Below are 21,235 nucleotides of genomic sequence, written 5' to 3'. Positions count from 1 at the left end.
CTATGAAAAGGGTCTTCAGTGCGCGTTATCAATGCAGAAGAATTAATGTTTTCACACCTCTGGCACACTAAAGACGGTTGGTTTCGATACACAATGATCTTGGCATATGTAACCATTTACCCACCCTCTGCGCATCTGGGAATCACGGAAGAACTTCAAAGACCTTTCAGATGACATAAGCCATCAAAGGGCTGTATATTTCTATAAGTCTTACAGAGTCCGACATAATCACACCAAAGTCATTCTGCAAGGGACGACCTGATAGAAAGACCTGCGGACCTGCCTGTTCCCCTCTCAATTCGATTATGAGACCATTGATCTGCGGGATCTTCTGCACGATTTTCGTGCGCTGGATCCATTCAGAATACGCGGGTGCTTTGACTGGATTCCACGAGAAATATATTAACAGGATCGGCGGATCCCCCCAAAACGGCAGAGGACAAAGCTCTCGTGCTCGCGATCCGAACAAGTATCCGCTGTACATGATGCATCTCTACCGGACTTTACTATCTGGAGACAGCAAATCAACTGTCAACTCTTTCAGGCTCAGTCATGAAAATCCGTCTCTTCATAATTCCAATTCAGTCCTAAGCTTGGTCGCAAAAAGTGAGTTTATTTAATTGAATCTGTGGTTATATTGTTTATGGGACATAAATTGTAGTCTTTCCTTTGATTTAGATTTTTAAAGTACACTTTTTACTCCTATTATTAAGGAACAATTTTAATAATGATTGACATTAATTTCACAGTATGCTTGTCATTTATTTTTTAGATTATGTATTAGCTTCAAGATGTCTGCCTAAAAGTAGCCAGAAATACACAATCTGACAATATAATCCTTTTGCTTTATTAATCGCTTGATTGCCAATGTGTGAACACTTCTAGGTCATTATGCAAACCTTAATTACACAAAGATAAATATTTTGCTTATCTGAGGTTGCATTTAGTGACTGTTTAAGAAATATAATGCTGCATGTTCTTATACTATATGTTGTGTTTTTAGGCTGCTACCAGGTTGGTGACAAGTGGGTGATTACATTTGATATGTCCTCAATCTCAGCGACTGATAACGTCCAGCGAGCAGAGCTACGCATTGGTCTGCCTGAGTTTTCCACCTCCGATAACGCAAAGGTGGACATTTACCATGCTCCGAAAGACAAGTGTAATCAGAATTTCTGCACTGAAGAACGTCTTCACTTGGGCAGCCTGAGAGCAACACCAAGCAGCTCTGCATCACACTCCTCCTGGAGGGTCCTCAATATCACAGTCTTGCTCAAGTATTGGTTGCACCAGGGCGGACCACCACCACACCAGGGAACAATTCAGGAAGACCAGAGCAACACAGGAACCAGTCATGGGCTTAAAACTATTCAGCATACCACAGCAAACAGTGTCATGATAGTAGTCTACTCCAAGCAAAGCCAGGCAGACACATCAACCCTCATCCACACAGCTGAACACTCAAAGTATGTAGCTGTGGATCGGGGCAGTGGAGGTCAGGGGCCCGTGGCCCGGCGGCAAAAGCGGAACCACAGAGCTCATAAGAGATTGCATGAAGGATCTGGGGTTGGCAGGCTGCCAAGTCCCTCACATGCAGAGGGTGCAACAAAACCTTTGTGCAGAAAGGTGGACATGTGGGTGGACTTCGAGCAGATTGGCTGGAGCAAGTGGATCATTTATCCGAAGAGGTACAATGCTTATCGCTGTGAGGGTAGCTGTCCAACACCTTTGAATGAGTCCTTCTCCCCAACAAACCATGCCTACATGCAGGTGAGAACACCTCTGTTGTCGAACTGTAAATGAATGTGTATTCATTTTCATACATCGCTAATTACCATGTGAGATATTAACATTTCTCTGCTTCCCTCTGTGTATCAGAGTCTTCTGCTGCTGCACCATGCTGACCGTATCCCCTGCCCGTCCTGCGTACCCACACTCCTGGCTCCTGTCTCCATGCTCTACTACGAGAATGGCAAGATGGTGATGCGGAACCATGAGGGCATGGTGGCAGAGGCGTGCGGCTGCCGTTAACCCGCCAGCACTGAGCCAACACAACCTCAGCACTTACAGCTTCTCTACACAAGCCTGTCCCACAATGCCAGACAGACCCAGCACTACAAGCAAGGGGACTTCTGTTTAGAGATGCAAAATGGCAGCTCTGGACCAAAACTTGAGAAATAGCCCTTTCCTACGCTATTATTTTTGCATTGCTTGAATAACTGTTCAATATAACTGCTTTCATTTGAATTTTGTGGACTCCTTGAGTCCCCCCCTCCCAGTGCATCACTTTCCACATTTTGAACGTTTTAAAATTTGTAGATAGCAAATGTGAATTTACAAATGTAACGAAGTATATTTTATTTATATCTAGTAAACCCTGAATCTTATTTAACCCTCTTTGGACAGTCAGACACACGTGTCAAAAGCTAAATGAATTCTCAGATGCTTTTTATTTGCTCATTTGCAGCATTTTTGACATGCTTTAATGTCTCTTAAGGAACAATGGGGTATAATATATTCCTTTTAAATTGAAGAGAATTACACTGCATAAACAAAATAAAAAGGCAATTTACATTCATTTGAATCACACCAAGTGAAAATACTTTTCAGAAGAAAAACATTCTTGAATTTTATCAGTACAAAAGGTAACACTGCGAACAAGTGCGAATGTAGCGTGGTCTTAGTCCGCAAGAGCAGTTTGGATGGCTTCCAGCACGATTCAAACTAAATCAATCCAAACGAACTCCTACTCCCCCCAGTGGTCATTTAGCAAACTACACAAGGTGGATCAAATAAAAGTCATGTACTAGATTTAGCCAAACCTTTGAGCATAAACATAAATAGACAGGAATACCTGCAGCAGTGTGCTTGTGTGGCACTATCAGACAACTCAGACAGTGGCACTTCTAGGCACATCAGTGTATGTTGATATTATGACTGATATGTAATGGCTTGTGCTTGTCTTGAATGACAGCATTAATACAGGAAAAAAGCAGTTGAAAATGAAAAACGTAAGATGACAAGGATAGAGAAATCTCACGTTCCATTTGTCCTTTTAGGATACAGTCAACATCACAGTAATATATGTCTTTGCTATAATGGACACTCCTTGCAGCTAGATGTCCATTTCAAACTGGGCATCCTCCCCTGGACATAAAGACACAACAACATTCACACACAAGATAAGCAGAGCAAAACTATATGCAGCAAAGTAAATGCCAGCCCCAATTTTCTAATGTAGTTTTATTTATCTACTTATAGCAAGTGATTTCATGGCTCCACTATACCCTGCAAAGCCTGGTCAATCTCATATATCCCTAGATAGATTAGATAGATAGTTGTTCTGGTAACCTTCCAATGACACACTTGCCTTCACTTCAGTTTCACAAGGGGCAAATATGTGCACAATTGAGTGAACCATGCAGTTGTTGAGTATCTGTGACAATTATTTGGTATTTGGCCAATATCACATATTGCTTGATATCATAAGAAATGCTGGAAAGGTCATAAAGACTTTTGGTCATGTCCAACAAAAGAGTAATACCTGCACCCTTGTCCACTGGAGAGCTGATGATGTTGAGGATATCTTTTGGACGAGCCTTTTCATTGCTGGTAGTGGAAGGGCTGGTCACCCCTGGAATGTCAGGGAGACAGCATGGAGGGGTGTGAGCCAGCGGAGAGCTGCGACAATCCAACAGGAATTTTCGGTCATAGATAATCCGGGTGCCTGCAGAGTTTAGCAATTTGATATTAACATATCTGGAATCAGTCTTGAAGTTTTCTTTACAACAGCCAAAGTTATGGTTTATGCAGGGGTATTTTGTATTTGACGAATGCAAAAGGTCACCCTTTTCTCAGAAACTCTGAAGAGTACATGCAAGAAACATTTGCCTTTAGGGTGTCATTTCTGTCATGTTTCACTGCACATCATACAGAGGACACTCATTTGAGTATGAATTTCCTTGGCATGTTCAAACATGTAAGCCAACATCACTACAGAATACAGATGGCATATTCAGCTGTATATGCACCCATTTTCATACCACACATGTTAAATCCTGCAAGCTTTGCCATGTTTGACAATCAAGTCTTGTCAGTAATTTTAAAGACATTTGATTGGGTGAAAAGTGGAAAATGGTCAGTATGCTTCTCTAGAGTGGATAGTGAGAAAATAGTACCAGTCCTGCTGTTATCAGCCAGCTAAATTCAGAGTCGACTTTCCCACACACAGGTGAACACAGAGAGAGACCCAGAAACACACACAGACTGCATTCCTTCAGGTTCTAATGTAAAGAACAATGGCAGTTCATGGACATCATCAACAATAAACCAACCTACAAAGTCAGAGCTTTCAGATTTACATAGAAAAGTAAAAGTGAGAAAAGTAAAAACACAAAAGAACAGATACAGAGGAATTTCAGTGTCCTGGTACAGGTACTAAAAATCACATAAATCTGCAGCAATACGAAATTATCTGATGTATACAATTTGCAGTTGTGCCATCATACTAGGAGTCTCATATAAGGTACTGCAGGGTTTGCCATTAACCTTGTTTACAGCATTACGTGACACTGCCGCAGAACACTCAACTTGAAAAGGATGAACTAAACAAGCGTACATAGAAATAGCAGAAGGCCTTCCAAGAGCAAAAAAAACAAGACCCAAGCAGAGATGAAAGTGAGCAAAAATCACAAGTCACATGCCACATACATCTGCCCAAGCCACGCTAGACCGACTGGCATGTTCGTCAAGAACATCTACATCACAGATTCAATAGTGTACTTGCAAGAGACATGTTCCTACTACACGGTCTGTACTGAAGCTGTTGTTAATGGGCTCCGTAGTTATAGCTGTTATATTTCAGCACAGAATGTAGTGTTGCAATAGATTACATTCAAATGGTATTGCATTATAAATTCTGAGTAGAAATGAAAATATTAACAAAAACATCAATAACAGACAAGATAACGACGTCCAAAATTAGAGTAGCAGTGATCCATAACATAGACAAGCGCAAATAGACCAACTGTGCAGAGCACGCAATACTCCTGTCTGCCTGTCTGTCTCCCTCCCTCCAACACACACACACACACGCGCACACACACACACACACACACACACACTCCCTCCCTCCCACACACTCCCTCCCTCCCTCCCTCCCTCCCACACACACCCTCCCTCCCACACACACACACTCCCTCCCTCCCTCCAACACACACTCCCTCCCTCCCTCCCTCCAACACACACACACACACTCCCTCCCTCCCTCCCTCCAAAACACACACTCCCTCCCTCCCTCCCTCCAACACACACACTCCCTCCCTCCCTCCAACACACACACTCCTTCCTTCCCTCCCTCCCTCCCTCCCTCCAACACTCCCACCCTCCCTCCAACACACACACTCCCTCCCTCCCTCCCTCCCTCCAACACACACTCCCTCCCCCCCTCCAACACACACTCCCTCCCCCCCTCCCTCCCTCCAACACACACTCCCTCCCTCCCTCCCTCCCTCCAACACACACTCCCTCCCCCCCTCCCTCCCTCCAACACACACTCCCTCCCCCCCTCCCTCCCTCCAACACACACTCCCTCCCCCCCTCCCTCCCTCCAAAACACCCACTCCCTCCCCCCCCCTCCCTCCAAAACACCCACTCCCTCCCCCCCTCCAAAACACCCACACACACTCCCTCCCCCCCTCCAAAACACCCACACACACTCCCTCCCTCCATCCAAAACACCCACACACACTCCCTCCCTCCCTCCAAAACACCCACACACACTCCCTCCCTCCCTCCAAAACACCCACACACACTCCCTCCCTCCCTCCAACACACACACTCCCTCCCTCCCTCCCACACACACACTCCCTCCCTCCCTCCCACACACACACTCCCTCCCTCCCACACACACACTCCCTCCCTCCCTCCAACACACACACTCCCTCCCTCCCTCCAACACACACACTCCCTCCCTCCCTCCAACACACACACTCCCTCCCTCCCTCCAACACACACACTCCCTCCCTCCCTCCAACACACACACTCCCAAACTCCCTCCAACACACACACTCCCAAACTCCCTCCAACACACACACTCCCAAACTCCCTCCAACACACACACTCCCAAACTCCCTCCAACACACACACTCCCAAACTCCCTCCAACACACACACTCCCAAACTCCCTCCAACACACACACACACTCCCAAACTCCCTCCCTCCCTCCAACACACACACACACTCCCAAACTCCCTCCCTCCCTCCAACACACACACACACTCCCAAACTCCCTCCCTCCAACACACACACTCCCTCCCTCCCTCCAACACACACACACACTCCCAAACTCCCTCCCTCCCTCCAACACACACACACACTCCCAAACTCCCTCCCTCCCTCCAACACACACACACACACACTCCCAAACTCCCTCCCTCCCTCCAACACACACACACACACACACACACACACACACACACACACACTCCCAAACTCCCTCCCTCCCTCCAACACACACACACACACACACACTCCCAAACTCCCTCCCTCCCTCCAACACACACACACACACTCCCAAACTCCCTCCCTCCCTCCAACACACACACACACACTCCCAAACTCCCTCCAACACACACACACACACACTCCCAAACTCCCTCCCTCCCTCCAACACACACACACACACACACACTCCCAAACTCCCTCCCTCCCTCCAACACACACACACACACACACTCCCAAACTCCCTCCCTCCCTCCAACACACACACACACACACTCCCAAACTCCCTCCCTCCCTCCCTCCAACACACACACACACACTCCCAAACTCCCTCCCTCCCTCCAACACACACACACACTCCCAAACTCCCTCCCTCCCTCCAACACACACACACACACACACACTCCCAAACTCCCTCCCTCCCTCCCTCCAACACACACACACACACACACACTCCCAAACTCCCTCCCTCCCTCCCTCCAACACACACACACACACACACACACTCCCTCCCTCCCTCCAACACACACACACACTCCCAAACTCCCTCCCTCCCTCCCTCCCTCCAACACACACACACACACACACTCCCAAACTCCCTCCCTCCCTCCCTCCAACACACACACACACACACTCCCAAACTCCCTCCCTCCCTCCCTCCAACACACACACACACACACACACACACTCCCTCCCTCCCTCCCTCCCTCCAACACACACTCCCTCCCCCCTCCCTCCCTCCAACACACACTCCCTCCCCCCTCCCTCCCTCCAACACACACTCCCTCCCCCCCTCCCTCCCTCCAACACACACTCCCTCCCCCCCTCCCTCCCTCCAAAACACCCACTCCCTCCCCCCCTCCAACACCCACACACACTCCCTCCCCCCCTCCAAAACACCCACACACACTCCCTCCCCCCCCCAAAACACCCACACACACTCCCTCCCTCCCTCCAACACACCCACACACACTCCCTCCCTCCCTCCAACACACACACTCCCTCCCTCCCTCCAACACACACACTCCCTCCCTCCCACACACACACTCCCTCCCTCCCTCCAACACACACTCCCTCCAACACACACACTCCCAAACTCCCTCCAACACACACACTCCCAAACTCCCTCCAACACACACACTCCCAAACTCCCTCCAACACACACACTCCCAAACTCCCTCCAACACACACACTCCCAAACTCCCTCCAACACACACACTCCCAAACTCCCTCCAACACACACACTCCCAAACTCCCTCCAACACACACACTCCCAAACTCCCTCCAACACACACACACTCCCAAACTCCCTCCAACACACACACACTCCCAAACTCCCTCCAACACACACACACTCCCAAACTCCCTCCAACACACACACACTCCCAAACTCCCTCCAACACACACACACTCCCAAACTCCCTCCAACACACACACTCCCAAACTCCCTCCAACACACACACACACACACTCCCAAACTCCCTCCCTCCCTCCAACACACACACACACTCCCAAACTCCCTCCCTCCCTCCAACACACACACACACTCCCAAACTCCCTCCCTCCCTCCAACACACACACACACACACACACTCCCAAACTCCCTCCCTCCCTCCAACACACACACACACACACTCCCAAACTCCCTCCCTCCCTCCAACACACACACACACACACTCCCAAACTCCCTCCCTCCCTCCAACACACACACTCCCAAACTCCCTCCCTCCCTCCAACACACACACACACACACACACACACTCCCAAACTCCCTCCCTCCCTCCAACACACACACACACACTCCCAAACTCCCTCCCTCCCTCCAACACACACACACACTCCCAAACTCCCTCCCTCCCTCCAACACACACACACACACACTCCCAAACTCCCTCCCTCCCTCCAACACACACACACACACACACACTCCCAAACTCCCTCCCTCCCTCCCTCCAACACACACACACACACACACACTCCCAAACTCCCTCCCTCCCTCCAACAAACACACTCCCAAACTCCCTCCCTCCCGCCAACACACACACACACACTCCCAAACTCCCTCCCTCCCGCCAACACACACACACACACTCCCAAACTCCCTCCCTCCCTCCAACACACACACACACACACACACACTGCCAAACTCCCTCCCTCCCTCCAACACACACACACACACTCCCAAACTCCCTCCCTCCCTCCAACACACACACACACACTCCCAAACTCCCTCCCTCCCTCCAACACACACACACACTCCCAAACTCCCTCCCTCCCTCCAACACACACACACACACTCCCAAACTCCCTCCCTCCCTCCAACACACACACACACACTCCCAAACTCCCTCCCTCCCTCCAACACACACACACACACACTCCCAAACTCCCTCCCTCCCTCCAACACACACACACACACACACTCCCAAACTCCCTCCCTCCCTCCAACACACACACACACACACTCCCAAACTCCCTCCCTCCCTCCAACACACACACACACACACTCCCAAACTCCCTCCCTCCCTCCAACACACACACACACTCCCAAACTCCCTCCCTCCCTCCAACACACACACACACTCCCAAACTCCCTCCCTCCCTCCAACACACACACACACACACACACTCCCAAACTCCCTCCCTCCCTCCAACACACACACACACTCCCAAACTCCCTCCCTCCCTCCAACACACACACACACACTCCCAAACTCCCTCCCTCCCTCCAACACACACACACACACACTCCCAAACTCCCTCCCTCCCTCCAACACACACACACACACACACTCCCAAACTCCCTCCCTCCCTCCAACACACACACACACACACTCCCAAACTCCCTCCCTCCAACACACACACACACACTCCCAAACTCCCTCCCAACACACACACACACCAACTCCCTACCTCCCTCCAACACACACACACACACACTCCCAAACTCCCTCCCTCCCTCCACACACACACACACACACACTCCCAAACTCCCTCCCTCCCTCCAACACACACACACACACACTCCCAAACTCCCTCCCTCCCTCCAACACACACACACTCCCAAACTCCCTCCCTCCCTCCACACACACACACACACACTCCCAAACTCCCTCCCTCCCTCCAACACACACACACACACTCCCAAACTCCCTCCCTCCCTCCACACACACACACACTCCCAAACTCCCTCCCTCCCTCCAACACACACACACACACACTCCCAACTCCCCCCTCCCTCCAACACACACACACACACACACACACTCCCAAACTCCCTCCCTCCCTCCAACACACACACACACACACACTCCCAAACTCCCTCCCCCCAACACACACACACACTCCCAAACTCCCTCCCTCCCTCCAACACACACACACTCCCAAACTCCCTCCCTCCCTCCCACACACACACACACACACTCCCAAACTCCCTCCCTCCCTCCAACACACACACACCACACTCCCAAACTCCCTCCCTCCCTCCAACACACACACACACACACTCCCAAACTCCCTCCCTCCCTCCAACACACACACACACACACACTCCCAAACTCCCTCCCTCCCTCCAACACACACACACACACACATCCCAAACTCCCTCCCTCCCTCCAACACACACACACACACACACTCCCAAACTCCCTCCCTCCCTCCAACACACACACACACTCCCAAACTCCCTCCCTCCCTCCAACACACACACACACACACCCACACACACACACACACACACACACACTCCCAAACTCCCTCCCTCCCTCCAACACACACACACACACACACACACACACTCCCAAACTCCCTCCCTCCCTCCCTCCAGCACACACACACACACACTCCCAAACTCCCTCCCTCCCTCCAAAACACACACACACACACTCCCAAACTCCCTACCTCCCTCCCTCCAACACACACACACACACACTCCCAAACTCCCTCCCTCCCTCCAACACACACACACACTCCCAAACTCCCTCCCTCCAACACACACACACTCCCAAACTCCCTCCCTCCCTCCAACACACACACACACTCCCAAACTCCCTCCCTCCCTCCAACACACACACACACACACACTCCCAAACTCCCTCCCTCCCTCCAACACACACACACACTCCCAAACTCCCTCCCTCCAACACACACACACTCCCAAACTCCCTCCCTCCAACACACACACACTCCCAAACTCCCTCCCTCCAACACACACACACTCCCAAACTCCCTCCCTCCAACACACACACACTCCCAAACTCCCTCCCTCCCTCCAACACACACACACACACTCCCAAACTCCCTCCCTCCCTCCAACACACACACACACACTCCCAAACTCCCTCCCTCCCTCCAACACACACACACACACTCCCAAACTCCCTCCCTCCCTCCAACACACACACACACTCCCAAACTCCCTCCCTCCCTCCAACACACACACACACTCCCAAACTCCCTCCCTCCCTCCAACACACACACACACACTCCCAAACTCCCTCCCTCCCTCCAACACACACACACACTCCCAAACTCCCTCCCTCCCTCCAACACACACACACACTCCCAAACTCCCTCCCTCCCTCCAACACACACACACACACACACACTCCCAAACTCCCTCCCTCCCTCCAACACACACACACACACTCCCAAACTCCCTCCCTCCCTCCAACACACACACACACTCCCAAACTCCCCCCTCCCTCCAACACACACACACACTCCCAAACTCCCTCCCTCCCTCCAACACACACACACACACACACACTCCCAAACTCCCTCCCTCCTCCCAACACACACACACACACACACACTCCCAAACTCCCTCCCTCCCTCCAACACACACACACTCCCAAACTCCCTCCCTCCCTCCAACACACACACACTCCCAAACTCCCTCCCTCCCTCCAACACACACACACACTCCCAAACTCCCTCCCTCCCTCCAACACACACACACACTCCCAAACTCCCTCCCTCCCTCCAACACACACACACACTCCCAAACTCCCTCCCTCCCTCCAACACACACACACACACACACACTCCCAAACTCCCTCCAACACACACACACTCCCAAACTCCCTCCCTCCCTCCAACACACACACACTCCCAAACTCCCTCCCTCCCTCCAACACACACACACTCCCAAACTCCCTCCCTCCCTCCAACACACACACACACACACACACTCCCAAACTCCCTCCCTCCCTCCAACACACACACACACACACACACTCCCAAACTCCCTCCCTCCCTCCAACACACACACACACACACTCCCAAACTCCCTCCCTCCCTCCAACACACACACACACACTCCCAAACTCCCTCCCTCCCTCCAACACACACACACACTCCCAAACTCCCTCCCTCCCTCCAACACACACACACACTCCCAAACTCCCTCCCTCCCTCCAACACACACACACACTCCCAAACTCCCTCCCTCCCTCCAACACACACACACACTCCCAAACTCCCTCCCTCCCTCCAACACACACACACACTCCCAAACTCCCTCCCTCCCTCCAACACACACACACACTCCCAAACTCCCTCCCTCCCTCCAACACACACACACTCCCAAACTCCCTCCCTCCCTCCAACACACACACACACTCCCAAACTCCCTCCCTCCCTCCAACACACACACACACTCCCAAACTCCCTCCCTCCCTCCAACACACACACACTCCCAAACTCCCTCCCTCCCTCCAACACACACACACACTCCCAAACTCCCTCCCTCCAACACACACACACACTCCCAAACTCCCTCCCTCCCTCCAACACACACACACTCCCAAACTCCCTCCCTCCCTCCAACACACACACACACTCCCAAACTCCCTCCCTCCCTCCAACACACACACACACTCCCAAACTCCCTCCCTCCCTCCAACACACACACACACTCCCAAACTCCCTCCCTCCCTCCAACACACACACACACACCCAAACTCCCTCCCTCCCTCCAACACACACACACACTCCCAAACTCCCTCCAACACACACACACACACTCCCAAACTCCCTCCCTCCCTCCAACACACACACGCACTCCCAAACTCCCTCCCTCCCTCCAATACACACACGCACTCCCAAACTCCCTCCCTCCCTCCAATACACACACGCACTCCCAAACTCCCTCCCTCCTTCCAACACACACACGCACTCCCAAACTCCCTCCCTCCCTCCAACACACACACGCACTCCCAAACTCCCTCCCTCCCTCCAACACACACACGCACTCCCAAACTCCCTCCCTCCCTCCAACACACACACGCACTCCCAAACTCCCTCCCTCCCTCCAACACACACACACACTCCCAAACTCCCTCCCTCCCTCCAACACACACACACACTCCCAAACTCCCTCCCTCCCTCCAACACACACACACACTCCCAAACTCCCTCCCTCCCTCCAACACACACACACACACACTCCCAAACTCCCTCCCTCCCTCCAACACACACACACTCCCACACTCCCTCCCTCCCTCCAACACACACACACACACACACTCCCAAACTCCCTCCCTCCCTCCAACACACACACACACACACTCCCACTCCCAAACTCCCTCCCTCCCTCCAACACACACACACACACACACACTCCCAAACTCCCTCCCTCCCTCCAACACACACACACACTCCCAAACTCCCTCCCTCCCTCCAACACACACACACACACACACACACTCCCAAACTCCCTCCCTCCAACACACACACACACACACACTCCCAAACTCCCTCCCTCCCTCCAACACACACACACACACACTCCCAAACTCCCTCCCTCCCTCCAACACACACACACACACACTCCCAAACTCCCTCCCTCCCTCCAACACACACACACTCCCAAACTCCCTCCCTCCCTCCAACACACACACACTCCCAAACTCCCTCCCTCCCTCCAACACACACACACACACACACACTCCCAAACTCCCTCCCTCCCTCCAACACACACACACACACACACTCCCACACTCCCTCCCTCCCTCCAACACACACACACACACTCCCACACTCCCTCCCTCCAACACACACACACTCCCACACTCCCTCCCTCCAACACACACACACACACACACACACTCCCACACTCCCTCCCTCCAACACACACACACACACACACACTCCCACACTCCCTCCCTCCAACACACACACACACACTCCCACACTCCCTCTCTCCAACACACACACACACACTCCCACACTCCCTCTCTCCAACACACACACACACACACACTCCCACACTCCCTCCCTCCAACACACACACACACACACACACACACACACACTCCCTCCCTCCAACACACACACACACACACACACTCCCACACTCCCTCCCTCCAACACACACACACACTCCCACACTCCCTCCCTCCCTCCCTCCAACACACACACACACTCCCACACTCCCTCCCTCCAACACACACACACACTCCCACACTCCCTCCCTCCAACACACACACACACTCCCACACTCCCTCCCTCCAACACACACACACACTCCCACACTCCCTCCCTCCAACACACACACACACTCCCACACTCCCTCCCTCCAACACACACACACACTCCCACACTCCCTCCCTCCAACACACACACACACTCCCACACTCCCTCCCTCCAACACACACACACACTCCCACACTCCCTCCCTCCCTCCAACACACACACACACTCCCACACTCCCTCCCTCCCTCCAACACACACACACACACACACTCCCACACTCCCTCCCTCCAACACACACACACACTCCCACACTCCCTCCCTCCCTCCAACACACACACACACTCCCTCCCTCTCTCCAACACACACACACTCCCACACTCCCTCCAACACACACACACACTCCCACACTCCCTCCCTCCCTCCAACACACACACACACTCCCACACTCCCTCCCTCCAACACACACACACACACACACACTCCGACACTCCCTCCCTCCCTCCAACACACACACACACACACACACACCCACACTCCCTCCCTCCAACACACACACACACACTCCCTCCAACACACACACACACACACACACTCCCTCCCTCCAACACACACACACACACACACACACACACTCCCACACTCCCTCCCTCCAACACACACACACTCCCACACTCCCTCCAACACACACACACACTCCCACACTCCCTCCCTCCAACACACACACACACTCCCACACTCCCTCCCTCCAACACACACACACACACTCCCACACTCCCTCCCTCCAACACACACACACACACTCCCACACTCCCTCCCTCCAACACACACACACACTCCCACACTCCCTCCCTCCAACACACACACACACTCCCACACTCCCTCCCTCCAACACACACACACACACACACTCCCACACTCCCTCCCTCCAACACACACACACACTCCCACACTCCCTCCCTCCAACACACACACACACACTCCCACACTCCCTCCCTCCAACACACACACACACACTCCCACACTCCCTCCCTCCAACACACACACACACACTCCCACACTCCCTCCCTCCAACACACACACACACACTCCCACACTCCCTCCCTCCAACACACACACACACTCCCACACTCCCTCCCTCCAACACACACACACACTCCCACACTCCCTCCCTCCAACACACACACACACTCCCACACTCCCTCCCTCCAACACACACACACACTCCCACCCTCCAACACACACACACACTCCCACACTCCCTCCCTCCAACACACACACACACACACTCCCACACTCCCTCCCTCCCTCCAACACACACACACACTCCCACACTCCCTCCAACACACACACACACACACACTCCCACACTCCCTCCCTCCAACACACACACACACTCCCACACTCCCTCCCTCCCTCCAACACACACACACACTCCCTCCCTCTCTCCAACACACACACACTCCCACACTCCCTCCCTCCCTCCAACACACACACACACTCCCACACTCCCTCCCTCCCTCCAACACACACACACACTCCCACACTCCCTCCCTCCAACACACACACACACACACACACTCCGACACTCCCTCCCTCCCTCCAACACACACACACACACACACACCCACACTCCCTCCCTCCAACACACACACACACACTCCCTCCAACACACACACACACACACACACTCCCTCCCTCCAACACACACACACACACACACACACACACTCCCACACTCCCTCCCTCCAACACACACACACTCCCACACTCCCTCCAACACACACACACACTCCCACACTCCCTCCCTCCAACACACACACACACTCCCACACTCCCTCCCTCCAACACACACACACACACTCCCACACTCCCTCCCTCCAACACACACACACACACTCCCACACTCCCTCCCTCCAACACACACACACACTCCCACACTCCCTCCCTCCAACACACACACACACACACACTCCCACACTCCCTCCCTCCAACACACACACACACTCCCACACTCCCTCCCTCCAACACACACACACACACTCCCACACTCCCTCCCTCCAACACACACACACACACTCCCACACTCCCTCCCTCCAACACACACACACACACTCCCACACTCCCTCCCTCCAACACACACACACACACTCCCACACTCCCTCCCTCCAACACACACACACACACTCCCACACTCCCTCCCTCCAACACACACACACACTCCCACACTCCCTCCCTCCAACACACACACACACTCCCACACTCCCTCCCTCCAACACACACACACACACTCCCACACTCCCTCCCTCCAACACACACACACACTCCCACCCTCCAACACACACACACACTCCCACACTCCCTCCCTCCAACACACACACACACACACTCCCACACTCCCTCCCTCCAACACACACACACACACACTCCCACACTCCCTCCCTCCAACACACACACACACACACTCCCACACTCCCTCCCTCCAACACACACACACACACTCCCACACTCCCTCCCTCCAACACACACACACACTCCCACACTCCCTCCCTCCAACACACACACACACACTCCCACACTCCCTCCCTCCAACACACACACACACTCCCACACTCCCTCCCTCCAACACACACACACACTCCCACACTCCCTCCCTCCCTCCCTCCAACACACACACACACTCCCACACTCCCTCCCTCCCTCCAACACACACACACACTCCCACACTCCCTCCCTCCCTCCAACACACACACACACACACACACACTCCCACACTCTCTCCCTCCAACACACACACACACACACACTCCCACACTCCCTCCCTCCAACACACACACACACACTCCCACACTCCCTCCCTCCAACACACACACACACTCCCACACTCCCTCCCTCCAACACACACACACACTCCCACACTCCCTCCCTCCCTCCCTCCATCACACACACACACTCCCACACTCCCTCCCTCCCTCCAACACACACACACACTCCCACACTCCCTCCCTCCCTCCAACACACACACACACACACACACTCCCACACTCCCTCCCTCCAACACACACACACACACACACTCCCACACTCCCTCCCTCCAACACACACACACACACACTCCCACACTCCCTCCCTCCAACACACACACACACTCCCACACTCCCACACTCCCTCCAACACACACACACACACACTCCCACACTCCCTCCCTCCAACACACACACACACACACACACACACACACACACACACACACACACACACACTCCCACACTCCAACACACACACACACTCCCACACTCCCTCCCTCCAACACACACACACACTCCCACACTCCCTCCCTCCAACACACACACACACTCCCACACTCCCTCCCTCCAACACACACACACACTCCCACACTCCCTCCCTCCAACACACACACACACTCCCACACTCCCTCCCTCCAACACACACACACACTCCCACACTCCCTCCCTCCAACACACACACACACTCCCACACTCCCTCCCTCCAACACACACACACACTCCCACACTCCCTCCCTCCAACACACACACACACACACACTCCCACACTCCCTCCCTCCAACACACACACACACACACTCCCACACTCCCTCCCTCCCTCCAACACACACACACACACACTCCCACACTCCCTCCCTCCCTCCAACACACACACACACTCCCACACTCCCTCCCTCCAACACACACACACACACACACACACTCCCACACTCCCTCCCTCCAACACACACACACACTCCCACACTTCCTCCCTCCAACACACACACACTCCCACACTCCCTCCCTCCAACACACACACACACTCCCACACTTCCTCCCTCCAACACACACACACACTCCCACACTCCCTCCCTCCAACACACACACACACTCCCACACTCCCTCCCTCCCTCCAACACACACACACACACTCCCACACTCCCTCCCTCCAACACACACACACACACTCCCACACTCCCTCCCTCCAACACACACACACACACACTCCCACACTCCCTCCCTCCAACACACACACACACTCCCACACTCCCTCCCTCAACACACACACACACTCCCACACTCCCTCCCTCCAACACACACACACACTCCCTCCCTCCAACACACACACACACTCCCACACTCCCTCCCTCCAACACACACACACACTCCCACACTCCCTCCCTCCAACACACACACACACTCCCACACTCCCTCCCTCCAACACACACACACACTCCCACACTCCCTCCCTCCAACACACACACACACTCCCACACTCCCTCCCTCCAACACACACACACACACACTCCCACACTCCCTCCCTCCAACACACACACACACACACTCCCACACTCCCTCCCTCCAACACACACACACACTCCCACACTCCCTCCCTCCAACACACACACACACACACACTCCCACACTCCCTCCCTCCAACACACACACACACTCCCACACTTCCTCCCTCCAACACACACACACACTCCCACACTCCCTCCCTCCCTCCAACACACACACACACTCCCACACTCCCTCCCTCCCTCCAACACACACACACACACTCCCACACTCCCTCCCTCCAACACACACACACACACACTCCCACACTCCCTCCCTCCCTCCAACACACACACACACACACACTCCCACACTCCCTCCCTCCCTCCAACACACACACACACACACTCCCACACTCCCTCCCTCCCTCCAACACACACACACACACACTCCCACACTCCCTCCCTCCAACACACACACACACACACACTCCCTCCCTCCAACACACACACACACACACTCCCACACTCCCTCCCTCCAACACACACACACTCCCACACTCCCTCCCACACACACACACACACACACACTCCCACACTCCCTCCCTCCAACACACACACACACTCCCACACTCCCTCCCTCCAACACACACACACACTCCCACACTCCCTCCCTCCAACACACACACACACTCCCACACTCCCTCCCTCCAACACACACACACACTCCCACACTCCCTCCCTCCAACACACACACACACTCCCACACTCCCTCCCTCCAACACACACACACACTCCCACACTCCCTCCCTCCCTCCAACACACACACACACTCCCACACTCCCTCCCTCCCTCCAACACACACACACACACACACTCCCACACTCCCTCCCTCCAACACACACACACACACACTCCCTCCCTCCCTCCAACACACACACACACACACTCCCTCCCTCCCTCCAACACACACACACACACACACTCCCACACTCCCTCCCTCCAACACACACACACACACTCCCACACTCCCTCCCTCCAACACACACACACACACACACTCCCTCCCTCCCTCCAACACACACACACACACACACTCCCACACTCCCTCCCTCCAACACACACACACACACACTCCCTCCCTCCAACACACACACACACTCCCACACTTCCTCCCTCCAACACACACTCACTCACACACACAATGCAATGGAGCCAGTGGTGCACGAGCTCACAAACGTAGCTGGTGCCTGTATAGGCATGTTCGTCACGGCGAAGCAGACAATAGGCAAACAACAGTCAGACTGCAATCCGTTAACCTAGAATAAAGCATTTTGTTACAAAAGAAATATAAGACTTCGCTACCTCCAGGGGTCGTGCTAAACAATGTTCCTCCAGGCGTTGTAGAATAATCTTGGGGCAAATGGGCCGCGTCGTTGACTGTCACTCGTCTGGTGGCCGGAATTGCCCGACTGGTGGTCTTCTGACTGCTTATGGACATTCTGAAACTATTCTGTCCACAAGCCTAACAAGCTGCCTTAATCGAACTGAAGCTCTGCAGCCTAAACCAAAGGAACAGAATTAGCGACTGTGCTAATTCGCTTTAAGAAATGCAGTTAACTAAATAGACAATTTTACTTAGTTAACTAACTAGCGTCAGCTAACGTTACCACGAAAATGCTGGATGTTAGCTAGCAATAAGCTAACTAGCAAGCCAGATTCCCAACTGTTAACCTTCGTTTTTCGCATACGATGATTACATACAAAAAAATAAATACTACTAAATATTTGAGTTTACACTTCACTTCATTCACACTCTCAAACTAGCTAGTTAGCTAAAATGATAGGCTTTTCAGCAAGCACGTTTTCTCTCACTACCTCATACATACACCACGCATTCAACAAAGTGCTACGAGGAAAGGGCTATTTAAATGAGGGGAAATGGTGTAACGTCGTACTCATTGGCATGTGACAGAATTGCAAGGGCACGACGGGAGTTGTAGTTTTTCCACTTAGCTATCTGTTGACTGTCATTTCAGACAAATATATACCAAGAACTGGATAAGCTGCAGAGAACCGGATTTATTTTTTTGTTTGTTTGTTTGTTTGTCGGCATCTTATGTAAACAATTTAAGTTAATGATGTGCACACGTATTTTGTTTTAAACCCAAAATTCAGTTAGAATAATAACAGCAAAGTTTAATTAGTATGGAGAGTAAGCTACAGAGACTTGGAAGCGTCACCTGGAATTTTGTGTCTGGCCTATTGTATACAGCACGATGGCCTTCTGCTTTAAACCAGTAATTATGCATTCTATAAACGGCACATTTTGAAAGTTCAATTTTTGTCTGTAGTTAGGCAAACTTTGATTTTTTTTCTATTTTGAATTGTCTTAAATGTGGAGTGGGTAATATTGTAGAAACCAGCAGTGTAAGCTAGTATTTGAAAAATATTCAACCGAAAAAAAAAACATTCGCTACTTTCAGCCCTCAGTCCAAAGCCACTAACCTACTTGACTACAAGTGGAGTCAACGAGAGCGCGCTGGTAAGAGGCGCACATGGTGTAGATGTTATCAGGCGAAGCTATAAACATCCGCAACGTTAGAATAAGTTTTGAATGTTTATTTTGGCTTGTCAGCGAGTTTAATCCATTTCACCCTGTCGAAACAAATGCAATATCTACATGGTTTATATCTTTTAGCAGACGCACTTGTTAAGGCCAGAGTCACTTTACAGAATTAAATGATAGGAGATTTATCTTATCTAACCTTATTTTTCTTTGCTTAAAAGTACAGACTGTTGTAGGTGTGACATGGTTATGGTCATAAGCAGTTTATTAATGAAAGCAAATTACGCCACCATGGGAATTTCCCCAAAGGAACTGAAAATACATCGACGCGTTCGTTAGACCAGGGGAGCAAAAGACGGCAATTCTCAATATAGTATATTTTAGAAAATGATTAATAAAATGCAATT

At 52.6% G+C, this 21,235-nt stretch overlaps 2 protein-coding genes across 2 annotated transcripts; one reads left to right on the top strand and one right to left on the bottom strand.

The window, feature by feature from the left end:
* Positions 1–209: 209 nt before the first annotated feature.
* On the top strand, positions 210–2,031 carry ndr1 (nodal-related 1). The gene is made up of 3 exons (XM_026996086.2): positions 210–606; positions 1,004–1,770; positions 1,879–2,031. The coding sequence occupies exons 1-3, from the start codon at positions 306–308 to the stop codon at positions 2,029–2,031; spliced, it is 1,221 nt and encodes a 406-aa protein (XP_026851887.2). The 5' UTR covers positions 210–305.
* Positions 2,032–2,431: 400 nt separating this feature from the next.
* Positions 2,432–20,174, bottom strand: eif4ebp1 (eukaryotic translation initiation factor 4E binding protein 1). Its single transcript, XM_035526751.1, has 4 exons — positions 19,930–20,174; positions 19,625–19,821; positions 3,545–3,727; positions 2,432–3,147 (listed from the first exon to the last, which is right to left on the bottom strand). Exons 2-4 carry the CDS (start codon positions 19,758–19,760, stop codon positions 3,116–3,118), a joined length of 351 nt encoding a protein of 116 aa, XP_035382644.1. The 5' UTR covers positions 19,761–19,821; positions 19,930–20,174; the 3' UTR covers positions 2,432–3,115.
* Between the last annotated feature and the right edge of the window lie 1,061 nt (positions 20,175–21,235).

Source organism: Electrophorus electricus, chromosome 6, assembly GCF_013358815.1.
Source record: "Electrophorus electricus isolate fEleEle1 chromosome 6, fEleEle1.pri, whole genome shotgun sequence".
Lineage (NCBI taxonomy): Eukaryota > Metazoa > Chordata > Actinopteri > Gymnotiformes > Gymnotidae > Electrophorus > Electrophorus electricus.
This window is presented reverse-complemented; position numbering and strand designations above follow the sequence as displayed.

What these genes read in the sequence shown, in the direction of transcription:
- eif4ebp1 (XM_035526751.1), bottom strand. Translation starts at nt 19,760, where the DNA reads ATGTCCATAAGCAGTCAGAAGACCACCAGTCGGGCAATTCCGGCCACC. An exon ending in GTTTAGCACGACCCCTGGAG is followed by an intron (nt 3,728 to 19,624) that starts GTAGCGAAGTCT and finishes TAAACTCTGCAG; the next exon opens with GCACCCGGATTATCTATGAC. An exon ending in TCCAGTGGACAAGGGTGCAG is followed by an intron (nt 3,148 to 3,544) that starts GTATTACTCTTT and finishes CTTTATGTCCAG; the next exon opens with GGGAGGATGCCCAGTTTGAA.
- ndr1 (XM_026996086.2), top strand. Translation starts at nt 306, where the DNA reads ATGAGACCATTGATCTGCGGGATCTTCTGCACGATTTTCGTGCGCTGG. An exon ending in CCTAAGCTTGGTCGCAAAAA is followed by an intron (nt 607 to 1,003) that starts GTGAGTTTATTT and finishes TTGTGTTTTTAG; the next exon opens with GCTGCTACCAGGTTGGTGAC. An exon ending in CAAACCATGCCTACATGCAG is followed by an intron (nt 1,771 to 1,878) that starts GTGAGAACACCT and finishes TCTGTGTATCAG; the next exon opens with AGTCTTCTGCTGCTGCACCA.